The 18,213-nt window shown below is 45.2% G+C and overlaps 1 protein-coding gene across 1 annotated transcript in view; it reads left to right on the top strand.

Moving 5' to 3' along the window:
- Nucleotides 1-9,148: 9,148 nt before the first annotated feature.
- The window catches only part of LOC121347744 (hydrocephalus-inducing protein homolog), a 57,262-nt gene continuing 48,197 nt past the window's right edge, over nucleotides 9,149-18,213 (top strand). The window contains exons 1-6 of the mRNA XM_041426618.1: nucleotides 9,149-9,193; nucleotides 9,437-9,556; nucleotides 11,317-11,451; nucleotides 12,872-13,071; nucleotides 16,122-16,246; nucleotides 17,200-17,263. Coding sequence (XP_041282552.1) covers nucleotides 9,149-9,193; nucleotides 9,437-9,556; nucleotides 11,317-11,451; nucleotides 12,872-13,071; nucleotides 16,122-16,246; nucleotides 17,200-17,263 — 689 coding nt within the window. The remainder of the gene's footprint in view (nucleotides 9,194-9,436; nucleotides 9,557-11,316; nucleotides 11,452-12,871; nucleotides 13,072-16,121; nucleotides 16,247-17,199; nucleotides 17,264-18,213) is intronic.

Raw genomic sequence — 18,213 nt, 5'->3', positions numbered from 1 at the left:
TTTTTATTCTATTATACCCTTTTTTTTTTTCCAAAATTTTTTTTTTTTTTTTTTTTTTTTTTTTTTTTTTTTGAGATGGTAAATGAGAGGTTGTAGAAACAAACCTGAGAGAAATAACTTGTACATAAATTTTTTTTCCACACCAGCATAGCATTTGCTGCAAGGGTTGTGTGGCATATCACAGGTGAGCTGATTCAATACCTGCCCAACAAGTTCATAGATATCTATATAACAATGTTTTATACTATTTCATTTAATACTTAAACTTCAAGAGCATTTTAATATGCATTTTCATTGAAAATGAAATGAAATCATGAAATCTGACTGGGAAGACAGAACTGTGAAAGGAATCAGGGAGGATTTAGGAATACTGAAAACCAAGAAAAATTATAAAGAAGAAGAAAACCTGTTTGGAACATTTCAAAATTAGGTGTCACCAATGACATTCTGCTTTGAAATGATGGCATCTTAATATCTTCATCTAAGGGACTTTGATTTGAAATATTTATAAAACACATGAAATAGGACTCTTGGTAACAATGGGAACTGTCAAGTACTGAAAATAGTGAATATTGCCATGCAATTTTTTCCTGTCAAGCTTAAATCCTTTCTTTCAGAGCTGGGGAAGAAGTATCACCTCTAATGCTGTTATTTATTCTTCCTTCCCAGGAATGACTCCCATGCCATCACTCTGGTCACACGGTGTGCCAAGTCACACCCGTACCTGAGCCCCTCTCCACCCACTGGCAAGCACACAAAGCCCAGAGTTTTTTCCTACCCCAGCACAGTGGGGGCATTTCTTCTCTAGGAAAGCTTTATCTGCACTGTTTCTTCAGAGAGGGACCCCCAAACTTTAAAAAATGAGTGCTAAATCCTTGCTAATTCCTCTGCTTGGAAGCCTCCATCCTTGTGGACTTGGTGCAGCTCTTTTGGCTTTCCAGAACAGAAGGGATTGGAACATTTTAACATAAACAACGCATAGTTCAGAGGAGCAGTAGCATGTGAGTAAAGACCAAGCAAAATTTGTGTCATCCAGTTTTTTTCCCCCTTCCTCATCAACAGAAACCAGGAAATAGATCATTCTCAATATTTCTTTTCCCCCACTGGAGTGCCAAGAGATGCATCTGAACTCAGCCCAAAGCATCCTCCTCAAAAAATGCAGTGGAAAAGAGATTTCTGTGAAAATGCCATCCTCCTCACAAAATAAAATGGAAAGGAGATTTTATTTCTATGAAAATGACCATGTTGTCAGAAGACCAATGTTTTGCCTTACTAGAACATCCTTTTATCAATAACTATCAAAAGAGAAAATGGAAATTTTGCAAAGAATTCCTGATGTGGGTTGTAATTTAAACCAGACTTTGTGTCCAGTGATTCCCCTCCTCTACAGCAAACATCCCTGGACAGCCATGTCTCAAAACATCTGCAGGGTGACTCCTTTTAGTAAATACTATAACTGTTATTAACAACTTCTGTTTTGAAGTGGTGTAAAAAACACTTCAGCTTGTGGTAAACATGATTGGAAAAAATCTTCACCATTTCAGAGAGGAATAAAGCCCAAGTACATAGATATCTATATAACAATGTTTTATAAAGCCTCTTTATTTGTTCAATTAATATCCACTCTGCTACTTTTATCCAAGAAGCATAAAAATATTTAATGATATTGACTATCATTGTTCTAGGCCATATTAATAAAAACAAATCACTAGAGGGCTGCTTCACTACACAGTATTCATTATAACTGCTGTACAGAGGGAAAGAACCATCCAGAAGCTGTGATAAGGTTGCCCAGCAGCACCAGGTGTGTGTAACTCCAGGTAATTCAACTCCAGCACATTGTGAGGACACAACAAAGTCAAATAACTTATTTCAAGCAGCAGCAGAGATTGCGAGCCCACTTTCCCAAAACATCCCCTTCACAGAAATGTTGTAAACCTTTTTATGGTCCCTGCCCTAGGAGATCAGATGACACAGATATGGCCAAGTAAAACTGCTTGAACTGACACCTGGTGCTGTTAGAGCAATGTACAGACTGCTAAAAACAACTGTAAATGACAGAAACAAAACAATAAGAGGCACAGATAAGACCTAATCATATTTATTATCAAGAGACAGGCTTGAGACACCAATCACACAAACTGGATTCCTTCCAAGCAGTGCCTGAGAAAACTTAAAAAAAATCCAAAACAACCAAAACCTAAATGACCAAACTAAGAATAAAGGATCATTCTGTCTCATTTGTGTAACCTGCAGTTCACAAGGACAACAAGCCAAGTTCATGTTTCAAACCTTAGATCATTTCCAATGGCACACAACTTGCAGGGGTCCATCCAGTTGCTTAGAAAAAAAAATAAATAAACCTAGCTAGATAAAAACCTTACATCTTGTTATGAGGGAACAGCCATCAGTCCACTTTGGTCAACAGTAAATGTGAACCACAAAGAATTAACACAGTTAGAGTCAGTGAATAAATGTAAAAATCCATCTTGCCCTGTAAGAACTAAGCAATAAAAGTTTTACATTTTTTCATCAGTCCTGGGTACTTTGTTGTGGTACATGTGATGACTTTTGTCAACACTACACAAAATATTAATTTGTGTAGATATGTTTAATTAAGCAAGTTCACATCTTAAGCATTTTTTGTTTGCAAGAGGAATGGCAAACTAAAATCTGCATCATTTAAAATGTGTTTTATACTGAGCTTAATCTTCTTGCACTCTCTTTTTCCTGCATGCTGTGCTCCCCCTCTTGAAGTGGCTATTATAGAATTTATTTGTCTCTGAGAAAACGTTAGATGTCAAACTAAACGTGTCTGGAACACAGCAATCATTTTATCCAGCCTCCTCAAGTGCTTTGCCATCCTTAGAGCCATTCTTCCAGCTTTCCACAGCTTTGCCTCAGTCTGCAGTTCTGCGAAGGACTGTCCTCACCATTAATCCAAATTCCAGTTCTCTGCATAATATTATCACAAATACAACATTAGCACTTACAACTCAATTGCAAGAAACAGATAAATCCCACACTAGAGATGGATAAATACTATATGGGCTCCAGTGAGCTCCTAGGATCATAACTTTATGAATAAACAGCTCTTTTCAGTAACTGCACAGACTATTTCTTTCCATCCCTTAAACCAAATGAACATTAGAATGGTTTCTCTACTCCTTAAGAATATGGATTTATTTGTTTCCATTTAAAAAAAAATAATTCTAACTTCAAGCTGCTCACAGTGCCAACAATCACCTGAATGCAAACCGCTGAGCCTCAAGCCAAATCTGGGAAATGTCTCTCAAATAATCAGTTTATAAGGGTCTTAAGATAACAAGAACTGTTGAAATGCTTCTTCTGAAAATTTTTGATAGGTACTAAAATGGAGTTAGTATAATAAAAAACGTGCTTATTTTTCTGAAATGAAACATCAAGGGCTGAGAAACCACCCAAAACATGAGTGAGACAGTTTTCAGATAGTTTTTAAGAGAACAGTTGAGACATTTCCTTTCAAAGCAAAAATCAACTTTAATTTAAAAAAAATGATAACTTCAGTCTACATTTTTTAAGAACTTTTCAATCTTGACCCTGAAACACAAAGAACTCCCACTGAACAGGTCTCCTTTCTAAAAATCTGCAATTTAAGCACTTACTGTAGCAGTTATAACACTCTATTAAAATGAGTAGTGACTGGTGAATTTGGTAATTGTGTTTGCACTTCAAACCACAGAACAAACCTCATTTTTTTAATTGAAGCAGTTACGTTTAGTGCACTCATGAGCAAACACCAAACTCTCAAATGTTTGATTCTATGAAGCAAATAACAGCTAAATAAGCCTAACCACAAATTTAATTAGGATGGTGAAATGGCTCCAAAGGAAGCACAGTGGTCTGCTGTGACAAACCACAGACCAGGGGAATCCACAGGAGAGTTTAACTCTGTGCAAATTACCCAGCTGAAAGGGGCAAAGCTGAGGATGTCTTCAAGGAATGCACAGTTAACAGCTACAGAAAGTTGTTGGTTCATTTTTCAAGTGAACATGAATATGTTTAGTTGTGGCACAAATAAAAAAAATGTAAGATGCAGCTGCAGTTTTATAGCTCTTCTCCAAGGCAGGATGGTACAGGTGTAGAAGCCAATGAAAATGGTTGTTTTCCTTTGCCTACAGAAAGAATGTGGCTGGTTTGCTTGTCTGATGTTTGGTGGTTTCTGTAGTTTTCTTTTTCATTCCTCCCCTACTCCCTCTCTTTTAATCAAATTTAGCTGGATGTTTTATTGGAACTCACAGGGCTTGGGTCAGTCTGATTCTATTCAAATCCCAGGAAATTAATATTCCACTTTACAGTTTCTCACCTGCTATCAGAGCCCTGGTGTCTCCTTAGAGCTCCCAGGGTCTCCTTCAGTCCCAGCTTCAATGCAGCACCTCTTCTCTCACTTCCTCTGCACTGCCTTTAATTCTCAATACACAGAAACACAACGCACCTCTGCAATCACAGGTTTCAACTTCAAGTTGTTTTTACTTTTCCTTTACATGCTTTAGAAACTTTTTTTCTTTCTTTTTTTTTTTAAACTCATATCACAAGGCTATCTGGAGTGGTAAGACCTGTGACTCCACTCACTGGGATTTGGTGTATACCTCTGTGCTTCAGCCCTCCTGTTTATGATGAGGTGAGCAACATAAAAAATTATCTTATAAAACAAATCCAGTCAAAGAGTCAGGTCTGTGACACACAAAGGCCTTTACTGACTTGCAGAGACCTGGAAATACAGGCTGAGTGTAAAATATTGCACAGGAAATGGCTAAAAGTTCCTTTGCGTGGTACTTGTCCTTGTTCCGTGTTTTCTGACATGTAACTAAATTTCATCATACCAGCATTTATAATCTCTGCTGTTGTTCTTTTGCACAATATATTTCTTAAATTCCCTCTGCATTTTCTGCAAGAAGGTGAACACACACAAAAACCTTTGCTGAGATCTCTACTGTCCCCAAAGATTTAGTGCCACCAATGTTACTCTGGTAAGTAAGTGTGCACTTCTTTCCTTGGAACACCATTCCCAACCACATCCCAGGACTGCACAGCATAACCCTCTCCATCGAGGAAAAGCTAGGGCCCCTGTCAGGGAGCATTTCTTTAGGGCACTGAAGCATATTTTTGTCATCAAACTTCTAAAATTGTGTTCTTTATATTCCAGCTTGTTTTTTCAATTCCTGTGTTTTAAAAATACCCAAGTAGATTTTCGATCTGTTTTGTAATTGTTTCAGATCTATGTGGGGTGAAAAAGCAATCAGTGCTTCTATGGAACAGTGGTAATAAAGTGACCATTCTACCCATTTACTATCTAGTACATAAAATTTCTGCTTTGTCTGTTCCATATGTAAAATGTACCTCACGTCAGAGAGCCAATGACGTTGGAAAATCCCTCCCAGCCCATGGAGTCCCAGCTGTGCCCGATGCCCACCTTGTCCCCAGCCCTGAGTGCCACCTCCAGCCCTTCCTGGGACACCTGCAGGGATGGGCACTCCAAAGCTCCCTGGGCAGCCCCCTGCCAAGGCCTGAGCAGCCTTTCCATGGGGAAATTCCTGCTGGTGTGCACCCTGAGCCTGCCCTGGCCCAGCCTGAGGCCGTTCCCTCTGCTCCTGTTCCTGGGAGCACAGCCCGACCCCCGGCTGTCCCCTCCTGGCAGGAGTTGTGCAGAGCCAGAAGGGCCCCCCTGAGCCTCCTTTTCTCCAGGCTGAGCCCCTTCCCAGCTCCCTCAGCCCCTCCTGGGGCCCCAGCCAGGATAGAATACTAGTGCTATGCAAAGAGCAGTGTATAGACCTGCCAGAGGTGCCTTTATCACCACATTTTAAACTTTCATAAATACAGAAAGACTCTTCAGAAAGCACTGAAGTCAAGCCAGTAGCAAAAGTGACAATCTCCTTTGCCAGTCGGTGCGGCCCGGCCCGGCCCCGCACTCGGTGCCGCGGTTGCCTGGTAACCGCGCCCGGGCCCGCAGCGTCTGTGACGGCGCTGCGGCCTCAGCGCCCCGAGCTCGGCCCTGGCTGCTCGTTCGCAGCCTCGGCGCCTTCAGGCGGCTGCACTCGGCGATTCGCCACGTGAATTGTTCGCGGAACGTTGTTTTCTGTGAACGAGTGCTGAGAATTCGCGGAGATTTGGTCTCTGCGAGCAACTCCTGAACTCGCAAAGCATTGTTCTTTGTGAAGGACTCCTAAATTCGCAGAACATTGGTTTCTGTGAGGGAGTCCTGAACTCGCAAAGCATTGGTCTTTGTGAGGGAGTCCAGAATTTCGTTTGAAGGTAAAGATTGGTTCAAGTTGTACTTTCTGGTTCTGTCACATCTGTGCTCTGAAAGAGAATGCCAAAGGGAAATACAGGATGGGATAATGCCAGTCTTCAGTTCGGTGGCATGTACAGCTGAGGGGATGAACAATAGATGGTCTACTGATGGTGCTTTTTCCTCACTGAAGAAATGCAACGTTTCCTAAATATACTAGTCTATACAATTTTTTTGCTATAGTATTTACTTAAACTGTTTAAAAGTGAATGAGTTCTGTTCGAGTTTCAGTGGGTTGTTATGATCTGGTTATTAAAATTATTAAGGAGATGCCCCTGAATTAAGGTGCAAAATGAGACCATATGCCAAAGTCAATAGTCTGGATTTTATGTAACAGGCAATGTGAGGAAGAGAGAGGGAGAAATGTTATAAGTAAGAAGCTTGACTAGGCCAATATTCAAGCAACAATCAATTTATTAATTAATATGGTAAAGTATGAGCAAAACAGCTCTGGGTACAGTGGGGGAAGTTTTCCCTCCAACTGCACACCGATGGTTGAGGCTTACAGGTATTTATAGGGGTACACACAGCTTTCTCAGCAGTTTCGATTCCCGGCAGTTTCTATTCCCAATTTTTACGTCACAATTCTATACACTATTGTGAGTTAGTTTTTCTCAGGATGTATCCCAGGAAATAGTATCCCCAGATGGTGGGGTTCGATTTCCCAAAGAAGTAAGAAGTCTTTCAGCTGGTGAGGTCCAGACTCCAGATGTGGCTCCACCTTTTATTTGCAAAGACTATAAATCTCATGACGGTGATGTCCAGCTTCCCTTGGTGAAGCTATCAATCCTTGAGTTGATGTTCAACTTCCTTTCTCAAGCTGCTTTTTACTGTTTTGCTAAGGTGTTGAGATAAGCATATTTCCTTTACATACATTCTAAACCTATATTTTTAAAGCTCCTTATTACAAGCAATATTTAAAAAAAATTATTATTGCAAAGCTGTTTAAATGCTTAGCTACGTGCAGAAAGTTCCTGTCCAGCAGCAACATTCTTAAAACTTTAATTCAGATGCTATTTGCAAACACAGGATAATTTCCAAGGCCTTTTTCCATGCTTTACTCCCGCAGTTATTTTTTAGAATTCATCTTTTAATTGTCCCGTGATCAGTTTCCATACAAATCACAATCACAAGTACACACACTACCTGTATGTACCTTACACGAAGCACAACTTTGTATCTCACATTCAGTTGTGTCACAATGGGCAAAAAGTCCTTTGTAGCAATATTTAAGCCATTAGCCATAACATTCCAGTCTCTCACAAGTCCAGTGAGGAGCAGCTGAGAGAGCAGGGGTTGTTTAGCCTAAAGAAGAGGAGGTCCACTCAAGCTGTTTTTAAGTAATATTTAAGCTACAGCTTTTTCTGTTCTAAGTATTATTAATGTTTAATATTTTAGCTCCAGGTTTCAGTACCATCCATCTTTGAATTGCACAAGGCAGCTATATAGTCCAAATAAAGTCCAGCTAGAGGCCTAACAATACTAGCTACTTATGCCAAACAAGCACTTAGCTACTTTCAGATCATATAAAATCTTTAGCACCAGTATATCCCTTGAGTCTGCCATGAATTGGATTCTGGATTTTCAGAGTTCCATTGTTGTTCCTTCCAGTTTTGTTGAGGCATTGTCGCTCATCTGCGACATCCTCCCTTCAGAATGGCTTCTGGATTCTCAGGAAGGACACCAACAGCTCGTCTTTTGTCCCGGAAAGGACTGAAGCTCCAGGGCTTCCAGAACTGTCCTGGTGGCTGTGATCACAAATTATTCACCAGTGCCACTTGTCCAAGGAAAGGTTTTCTGAACAAGAACATCTCTGAGGTTCTTACTGGTTTGTTTTGTTTTGGATTTTTTTGCCTTTCAGGTGCTTCCCTCTAAGTTCCAGAGGGAGAAGTTTCTCAACACGAAGCAGGAGGCCAGCACTGGGGGGAGTTTTCTGCCCAGAACTGGCCCATGTATAGACCTGAGTGAGACTGGTCCAAAGGTAGCCTTTTCCTGCTCTTTTCCTTTCTGTTTGATGTGAAGTTTGAAGAGGGTGTGTGCTTGTGACAGGCTTGCCTCCAGCGAAATACCTCAGTGTCCAGGTCCTGTTGTCATTGCAAACTGATGGGAGTGGTGGACTGGGAGTCCTGATGTGCACTAAGCCAACACAAATAACCTCTGCTGAAGCTGCTGGGGTGTGCTGCAGTGTAGCTGCCATTGCTAAAACAATGGGGGGGACACAAAGGCTCAAAATTGCCATTTGCCATTCTCCTGCTGAAGGAGCCACCTCTTGTTTTGGTGTGGTCACCATCAAATGCTCGGGGTCACAGGATTCCCTCCACAGTGGCAGCGTTGGCCTTTGAAGGCCGAGGAGCTGCAGGAATTACTTCAGATGTAACAAAACAAATTGCATTAATGCTGTGGGTTGGAACAATGTGTTGGGACCCTGATGGGGTGTTAGATTTTGCAGGCTGCCAGATGTTCAGGAGACTCGCCTCCCCTTCCCTCTCATCCTCCTTCCTTTTGGTCAGGTCTTCAACCCCATTGGTCTCCCAGCTCACCACAGCACCAACAAACCAACCTGAACAAATCCAAACCACAAACAACACATAGAACCAACAAATTCCATTGTTTCGCTTAATAACCCTTTGGCTTCAGCCAAATATCACCTCATCTCTCACACCTCCTCTGGTACTGTTCTCTTCTTACTGATGCCTAAGTTCTAGGTCAAAATAGGTATTTGTAGTTGTGTGAGCCTCAGTTTCCCTGTCTCAGAGTAAAGGACATCCCCAAATTGTTTCCCATAGAGTCTGATGTAAATTTGTGGGTTTTACTTACTCCATGAGTGTTCAGTCAGTGTCCAGTGGGCACAGGGCTGTGCTAAAGGTAAGTGCTGCCTGGCATTCTGGAGAAGGAAAGCTGGATAAATACATGCCAAAAGAGCAGCTTGTCTTGAGCCTGCTCTGTGTGACCCAGCAGCTCTTGATCACTCAGAGCAGAGGTGGGCAGCCACTGTTTCAGACGTGCTCACCCAGAGCCTGTGCTTCACTGGGGATCAGTGTGAGATTGTCCTTCATGAACCTTCGTCCCAGCAGCTGAAGCTCTCCCTGCTCTCTCTCACCTCTCCAGCTGCCACCAGAAGCCCCGAAAAAGAGCTTGTTTCGGATTTCTCCAACAGAGATGTTATTTCAGAACTTCGTCGCTCATGAGGTCTCTGAAATGGTACTGTCTATCATGAATAAGGACAAGGTAAGTGCTGGCACCTGGAGCTTTAACACTGTGCTGGAAGAGGAGAGTGGTGTCATTCCCTGAGTGTAGAGCAAAGCAAGTTAGCTGTTGCAGCACATCCAGAAGAAAATGTCTCAGCACCTTTGTTCTGCACGATGGTGGAAATCTTCCTGTGTGGGGAATTGTCCCCTAATTTTGGCCATGCATTGATGGTGTCTATCTCAAAGGAGTTTCCTTCTCTTGAAAGCTCTGGATTGATAGGAATGTTGATGCCTGTACAGTTCTTACCTGCCCTCAAGCTTTGCCTTGCGTCTATACCACACCCTGTGTCTCCTTGGTTAATCTTGGCTCCTGGTAGGAATCTCTGCCTCTCTCAGCCTGTTTAGCTCCCTTTGTGCACAGTCAAAGCTCAGGGGCTGAGTCTGCTCCACTTTATGCTGGAATCACTTATCATTAATGGCATTGGCACTGCAGGAAACGTGTTCTGAAACAGCCCTGGAATCAGACTGATGTAGCAGAAGTAGTGGGAGGCCTTTAGGTGTCACTTCAGGCTCCTGCTAAGCTTCATCCAGCTCTGCTCAGCTTTTCCAAAAGCAACACGGTATTCTGCTTTCCCTTTGGAGAGCCACAGCACATCCAAAGCCATGTGCCCCTGGAGGTTTTCACCGTCACTTGAAGAAATGGTGATTGTTTTGTGGAAAAAAGTTGAAAAATGTCACCAGTTGTGTTCCAGTGTAAAGAGGAAAACATAGACCATTGGAATTTCAGTCAGGGAAACATTTTCTCCAATGAGCCTTGTGCCAAGAGTGGGTTGTTGGGAAGAGACAGGAGGGAGTCAAAATCATCTGGTTTAGACTTTTGGAGAGCATTTTGGTGCTCAGGAGTTGGTGATATCAGTGTGCTAGAAAATGCATGTTTGCTGTGTCTGTGAATGCCAGAGGGCAGAACCTGGCCTGCTGGCTGCAGGCAGGAATGCCCAGCAGCCCAGCTTGCCTGCAAGGGCAGCAAGAAGCCCTGCAGTGCCAAGATTGGCTTTTCATACTGGAACCACACTGTCAGTCAGTGCTGGTCATGTTTCTCCAGGCAGAAAATGCCTTTGAAGCCCATAGTCCATAGGCACAGCCTGTCTGTGTTTCTGTCACTTTTGGCAAGCGGATTGCTCTCATGGTTTTATGATTCTTCCTTGCTGCTTTACTGCCCATTTAAATTCTCTTTGCCATCTCCTTGTTTTAGGGATTGTCTTGCTTTGTTCCTTCTTTTGCTTTTCAGATTTGCTTTTATTCCCAGTAAGGTCCCAGTGTTTGGTCTCCTCTCTTGCTAGTTTGCCTGCATGACTGTATCCCCAGAACATCCCTACCCAAACCTGATCTGCTAGAAGAGAATTTCTTCCTTCCCCCAGGACAATGTGCTGGTTTGCTTTCAGGTAGCACATTCCCCCTCTGGAACACGACTGCATGGCTGTGTGCAGGCAGAAGCCAGCAGGTTTTTTGGCCCTGTTGAATATGCAGATGACTTGGTTCAGGTGCTCTGTCTCCATCCTGCTGGTGCTGACCTGCTTGGCCCTTCCTTCCCACCAGGCCTTGCCCTACTGGCCCTGGCCAAAATGCTGGACCCAGACAGAAGGGATTCAAGCTCACTCTTGCAAATGATGTGCCTGTACCTCCCCAGCTGAAAGAGCTTTGGAAAAGGGGCCAAGGAGGGATGACACCAGGGCATGGACAGGTCTCCTCTCGTCCTGTTTCCACAAGTGGCAAAATCATCATTTCACGTCTTTGCTGCAGATTCCTCGGATGGTGAAGATCTGCATGGAGAGCTCGCCTTATTTCCAGCTGGCATGCCCCAGTGATGTGTACCACATCGTGCCACCAGGCGCCTCCGCCCGTGTGCGCATCCGCTTCACCCCCGAGGAGACCAAGGTGAGACTGGAGGAGCCCAAACACAGAATTCTCTCCAAAGCCATTGTTTTCCCTGCGCTCTGGCTGCAGCCCATTCCATGCTGTGAGCTTGGCTCCAGGCTGTGGGCAGGCAGCCTGCAGCCAGTCACACCTTGGCACGTGCTGTCAGGCACTGCACCCAGGCCTGCCAGGCTCTGCTTCCCCTCCCTGCACATTCCTGAGCATTGCCAAGGGAAGATGCCCAGGGAACAGTATGAAAATGACAGAGGGCTGTTGACAGATGTTCGGCCATCTCTAGGTTCAGTGGAAGGGGTTTCAATATTATGGAAAACACTAGAGGAACAAAGAGGTCAGAGAGCTTTCCTCCTTCCTGACTGCCAACAGCTTCCCTGCCTCCCCCTGGGCTGGAGCAAAGACGATTCTTTTTCACAGCCTCTGTTCTCCAGCCTTGCAGCTCTGCTGTCCCAGAGCACAGCTGACCATGGTACAGCTGCAGGGCCAGGGCAGAGCATGTGCTGTGCCCGTGGGCCCAGCCTGGCACAGGCACACTGGCCTCTGGGTGCCCTTGGTCAGCAGGAGTTTGGTGAGCTGCAGGGGACTTGGACACCTGCCTGAAAGAGCTGGTGTAGGGCAGGCACAACCTGCAGGCAGACCTGTGAGCCCAGAGCCCATGGCAGTGACACTGCTGTGGCTCTGTCTTCATGCCTGTCACTGTGGTTGCTCTGTCAGCTGGCACCCACTCCGTGCCAAAGGTGCTTTTGCGTGGAGGTTTGAACACCAGTGCTGAGGCCCTGGCAAGTCTGATCTCAGTGCTGGGATCCGGAGGCTTGTTCATACAGAAGGGTTTAGGACATGGCATGGCAGGGAGGAAGCCTTGCAGGGAAACAAAGAGAGGCTCTTTCCAACAGCATCCTGCTACCTCTTAGCACTGTTCTTCTCCTGACTTGCTTGGAGAGGCAAAGTTAGAGGGGAGTTCTGAGCCAGCTGATGTTTCTACACCAGGCCAGAGGTGCAGGATCTCTTTGGGTGCAGCTGTTTTCTCATCTTCCTTTACTGCTTAGAGTCAGATTAACACTTTGTCCTATTCTCAGACAGTGGGAATATAGAAACCTAAAGAGGAATGTCCTGTGTTCCCTAGCTCCGTGCTCCTTAGAAGTAACTTAGGAATAGTTTAACGTCATTAAAATTTAGAGTAAAAATTATGGTGGCCTAGGGCTGTTCTTTGTATGACCCAAGTGACACAAGAGCTTAATTCCACAGAGATAGGTTTTGCAAAGTGCACTGGTGCCTTTAAATTGTGACATGTTAGTAGAACTTAGTGTTCCTTTTAGGGTGGAATAGGTAAATTGATGCCATGGATCAGTTTTAGGAAATTATTTTTCTTCTGCCATGAGGGTGGTACTAAATGCCCAAAATGCTGAGCAAGTTTCTTTTCCTGCAGGATTATTCCCACGAGCTCGTCTGCCTCACTGCAAAGGAAAAGATCGTTGTGCCAATTCGGGCCATTTGTGCCCGAGCTGTCCTGGTCTTCCCTGACCAGCTGGACTTCTCCACGTGTCCAGTCAATCACAGCAACAAGAAGACTCTGCTGGTTCGCAATGTCGGTAACCTGGAAGCTCATTACCAGCTGAGCACCCAGAGGTGAGGCAGCTCATCTGTTCTTGTGCAAAGGATATCACCTTTGGGTGATAGCAGAGTTGGGAGAGAGCAACAAAAGGAAGCAGAGCATCAGAGCTGCTGCCCTGCAGCCCTGGCTGGAGAGAGCAGGATGGATGGCATCTTAGCATGGATGGATGGTGTTCTTAGCAGGATGCAGCCTTTGAGCTTTCTGTGTCCTAGTTGTCCTAGGGCGTACTGGAACATGTTGGTAGCTGGCTTGCACCCTCCTGAGCACAAGCAGCTTCTGAACTGCTGACTCAGCACTGTCAGCCAAACAGAGCCATTCTCTGGGAGGCCACAGGCACGTGGCTTTCCAGTGCTCCCTGCATCAGATGCCCAACATGAGCTGTGCTGTGGGCAGCCGGTGCAGTTCCTGTTACTAAAGCTGATCTGATTTCCCTTGTCAGCTGAGGGCATCAGTCACCTCTTCTGTTCCATGATGCACCTTTGAAAGCCAGTTTAAAATTTCAAGCACATGACTTAAATCTCTGCATAAGGTTGTGCCCCCTTCCATTGAGATTTCTTTTTGAATACTCTGAAGTTCCTGTGTTTCTGCTGTTTTTTCATTTTGGGTTGTGTTAAATGTTTGCCAAAAGATCATGAATTCTTCATTGGGAACTGTCATGAAGTTCGAGCTCCTCTAATGCTTGTCAATATACCACATGCCCATAGGTATATGCACAGGTGTATAGGAAATAGGAGACATTTAGGGAATATGTGAGAAGCAGTTGGGCTGATTTGGAAGATATAAGTAAAAAATTACTTCTGCTGGAAATCATCTGAGCAGGCACACTGCTCAAAGCAGGCCCAGTGTCTGGGGATTGCAAGGTGCCATTGGGAGATGTGGACCTGTCTTTAGATGCCATACAGGAAAACAAACAAACAAATGGATCTAGTTCAAAAGCAGAAGAAAACAACCTATTAAAACCCTCTCCATAGCTTAACTTTTCTGTCTGTCGGGTGCAGTAGTGATTCATTGAAAGGGCAGATCTCACAGGATGAGAACTGTCTTAAGGAGCAGCTCACAATTGACAGATAAAAGGCCAAAATGTAGCCTGCCAGCCCCATCTCTTGGCAGTGGTTTTCATTTGGTTATTAGAGTGTCAGGGATGTCTCCTTCACAGCTCTTCTATCTGTGGGCTCAGGGAACAGCTTAGTGATGTTGGCTGAAAGGCAGAGGAGTTGAGAGATGACTGCTACAGCAGGACCAGAGGAGTCTGGTGGGTACAGCCCAGGGTAGGAGATGCAGGGCTGAATTGCACTCAGTTTTTCAGTCCTGAAACTGAGTCCTGGACTTGGCTGGATCCTCTTGTCCTGATAAACTGAAAAGAGGAAGATCCCTTCTTTCTCAGGCAACCCCTGAAGTCACCCCCAGGTGTGTTATTCCCATCCTGCCATCTGAGGGCAGGAGCATGTAACATGGGGCAGCAGTGGGAATGGAATGGAATGGAATGGAATGGAATGGAATGGAATGGAATGGAATGGAATGGAATGGAAGGTAGTGCTGAAGTGTGGCCAGGGATTCCCTTAACTGGCAGCTTCTCTGTTCTGGTGAAATTTCTGGTAAAAGAATAAGAAAAAAATCCTGTGCCTTGCCCACACCAGGCACTGCCCCCCCTGAGCCCCAGCAGAGAGCTGCAGCAGTCGTGGCATCATCGCCGGGACAGATGCAGGAGCACGTGCACTGATCTGGCTCTGGGGCTGCTGGAGCCTTGTCTTTCCTCCCCTCCCTCCAAAGTCTCACATCCAGCACATAAACAATGCAGGCCCAAGGCTTCTCCATCAGCCAGTAGTGATGTTCTCACTAGTGGGAATGGGAACAGGTCAGGCCCATAATTGCAGCAATAAATCCTTAATGAGCAGAACCTGAAGCAAGTGCCATGAATAAAGCTCAGCTTGCCAGATGTTCTCTTTATTTTTGTGTGTGCTGCATTGATCACCAAACTCCCCAGAACACACTTTTAAGTGACAGACTGACCACCAGCAAAGCACCAAGGCCAGGAACTTTTGTTTCCTCAGTGGGGCTGTAGAAGAGCACAAAGCCCAGCAGCTGCTGGGCAGAAGCACACTTCCCCTGAGCAGTCCCTGAGCATCAAAGCACGGAGTCTTGTGATTGTCAGGCAAGAGCTCTTTACCTGGTGACCAATCCTGATTGCTCCTGTTAAATCCAACGTGCACCAACACATTTGCATAAACATTTCCAACACATTGCACAGAGTTTCTCTGCTGGGCCAAACCTGGATGACAACCCAGAGTCCCAGACTGCATTGCTGGTAAACACACAGAAAGCTCCTGTTCTGCCTCCTTGATGTGCTCCTGCTCATTCATTCAGCTGGGATTGGATCCTTCAGATTGTAAATGGCATCCTCCTTTTGGGTTTCCATGTCACTGTATTGCTCTAATCTACATTTCCACTCTTTCAGAGTTTTGACTGCTCCTTTTCTTAGAGCAGCTTTCATTGAAATGCTGATAAAATGTGCCCTTTTTAGGCTAAATCAGGGTGTTTTCAAGCTAAATTAACAAAAGAACCACACTGCAAATTCAACAGTGACTATTCCTTGGTCTTCAAGGAAAAGTTCCTTCTCCCTGTCTGATTCCTAGGCTGTAATCTCCCAGGACAGGTTGTGCCCTAACATTTTCATCTCTTCAGATGAGGTTTATAGGCAGTAGGAAAAGAGAAATTCCTGAGGCAGTCAGTGTCAAGTTGGGCATGCAGAGAGCTCTGGACCCTCTCTGTGCTCTTCACAAACCATTCTCTGGTGGGATTGCTGGCAGTCAGACCCTTGAGTCTCGTTGCGGAGAGCTGGATGCAGAGTATGGGGAGATGAGGTCGTTTTGCCCAGAGGATCTTGTGAGGGCTGGATCTCCTCAGCAGTGGCTCCGTGGCTGTTTCTGATGCTGTCTGTTCTGTCTTCTGCTGGCTGTGGTTGGTTTGCTCCCTGCTTGCCCAAGAGAGCTGAAGTGAGCTGCACTGCAGGAGGAGTCTCATGCCCAGGTGTCCCCGAGCCCTGATCCCTGTCTTTGTGTTGCAGTCCTTTCTCCGTGGTTCCAGCCACAGGAACTCTGGGCGCTGGTGACACCATGGAGGTGACAGTGGGATTTCACCCGCTGACAAACGGTGAACATTCTGGGTTCCTGGCAGCGTGCTGCAACACAGGTGAGTGCTGGGCCCTCCAGGGGCACAGGACAGTTCTCCACCATTGTTCCCTGTTGTCCCTCCCCCTCCATTCCCTCCAGAGGTACCTCCCCTGTTCAGCTTTACCCCAAAGCAAACTGAGAACTCCTTGGTGTTTAGGGGGTGGATAAAGTGGATCCCCTCTAACGGGCTAAGATTTTTGACTCCTGTTTTGCTGGGAGTTGCTGAGTGGAGGAAGGAGGATCCCTGATTCTCCACTACCATGTGGCTATGCCTGGGTGAAGTTTTATGTTATTCCTGGGCAGTGCTGTATGTGAGGTCTCCATCAGACTGTCTCCAATGCAATGGACTTCTTGCATCCCTCTGTCCTGTATGGTGTTTCTCCACTGGCTTGTCACAGACCCTTCTTCCATGTTGCCCTTACACATATATGTAGTTTCTGTCTAATAACATTTTCAGGCCCTCAAGTTCCTTTTTTGTACTAATCAAAACAAATGTTTCCCTGTCCCCATTTCCCAGGCCGTTCATGCTGTTACAAACCTCTCACATCTATCTCCCATTTGATGTCTAGACTGAGGAATCCCATTCAGTCTTCACACAGAAGCTGTTCTGTACTTACTAATCTTTCCTTTGTCCCTTTTTAATTTAATTTGCAATGCTGCAGCTTGTTTTTTGAGATCAGAACAATAGAAAATACTTCAAGACTGATGTGGCTGTGGGTTTGCACAGGGAGATGATGATGATGATGATTTTCATGGTGTTCATTTCATAGTGATTTGTCATATTGCAGAGCCAGGCTGGTTGTGTTTCCTCACCTGTTTCCCCTACTGCTGTGGGCTGTCACTTCACTTGTTCCTCTGGGCCTCCTTTTGCTGCCCACATGCCTTAAGTTCTGCTACCGGACAGAGCAGATAATTCAGCTGCTCACACCACACGCAGGTGTCTTTCACACTATCCTCTGATATTAACAACAGGTTCAGACCCTCCCTGCAACCAGGGGCCTGGACAGCTGCGTCCTTCCTGGGGAGTTCTGTTTGAGTTAGTACACTCCTGCTGGCAGCAGCAGCAGCAATGGCTTTTCATCAAGGTTAAACCATTGCTGGGGAAAAAAAAGAAGGCAGAAAGAAGAAAGAAGGAAAAAAAAAGGCTCGCACCTCACAACCAGCCAATATACACAACCCACTACACAAGGAGGGTGGGTGGCTGCACCCTTACTGCTCAGTCTGCTTGCACAAACTGCCACACAAAAACTGAAAAATGTCGTGCCAAAACTGCTGGGCCAGAGCTGCCATGGCAAGCCCCTGTTTGCTGTGGGCCAGGTCGCTCGCACTCCCCAGAGCCATTTTAAATTGCCTGCAAAGGACCAGGAGGTTGACCCTTGCCTGCTTGAATGGCTGGTGAGAGGGTCCTTTAGTGCCCTGGGCTTCTCGGTTTTCCACTGCTCTCTATCTCCTTACACAGTGACTTCCATACAAGCTCTGTGTGTTAAAAGCCCATGACCTTCTCTGGCTACTTCCCTGGGCTGTTTATTTCCATTTTTTCCCACTTGCCTGCCTCAGCCTGGACCCCAGGTGATCCACTTTCCCCTCAGAAGCAACTACGTTTCCCCAACATAAACTTCAATCTGGTTTTGGATTTTTTCCAATTACATCTGTTTTTATGGCAGTCTGTGTCCTAGACTGTCACTAGGGCATTTTGTTCTTCCTTACTTCCAGTCATAGGAGTGGTTTTAGTTCCAAGGCCACTGTCCTGCTGTCAGAGAAGCTTTTGAGATCTCAGAGCAAAGAGGACTTTTTATGAGGGGAGATAGTGCAGGATCCTTTCCCTTTCAGGACATTCTACTACCATGCACTGGGATGGGACCCAAAAAGCTCTGCATCATGAAAATGTCTCTCCAGGAGTTTGCTGTCTCCCTCCTGCACAACAAAGTCCCTTCCCCTCTCAGAGCCTCTGTTTTCATGCACATAAAACCTTGAATGTCACTGAAG

This window comes from Onychostruthus taczanowskii, unplaced genomic scaffold, assembly GCF_017590055.1.
Source record: "Onychostruthus taczanowskii isolate IOZ18803 unplaced genomic scaffold, ASM1759005v1 scaffold113, whole genome shotgun sequence".
In the NCBI taxonomy this organism is placed as follows: Eukaryota; Metazoa; Chordata; class Aves; order Passeriformes; family Passeridae; genus Onychostruthus; species Onychostruthus taczanowskii.
This window is presented reverse-complemented; position numbering and strand designations above follow the sequence as displayed.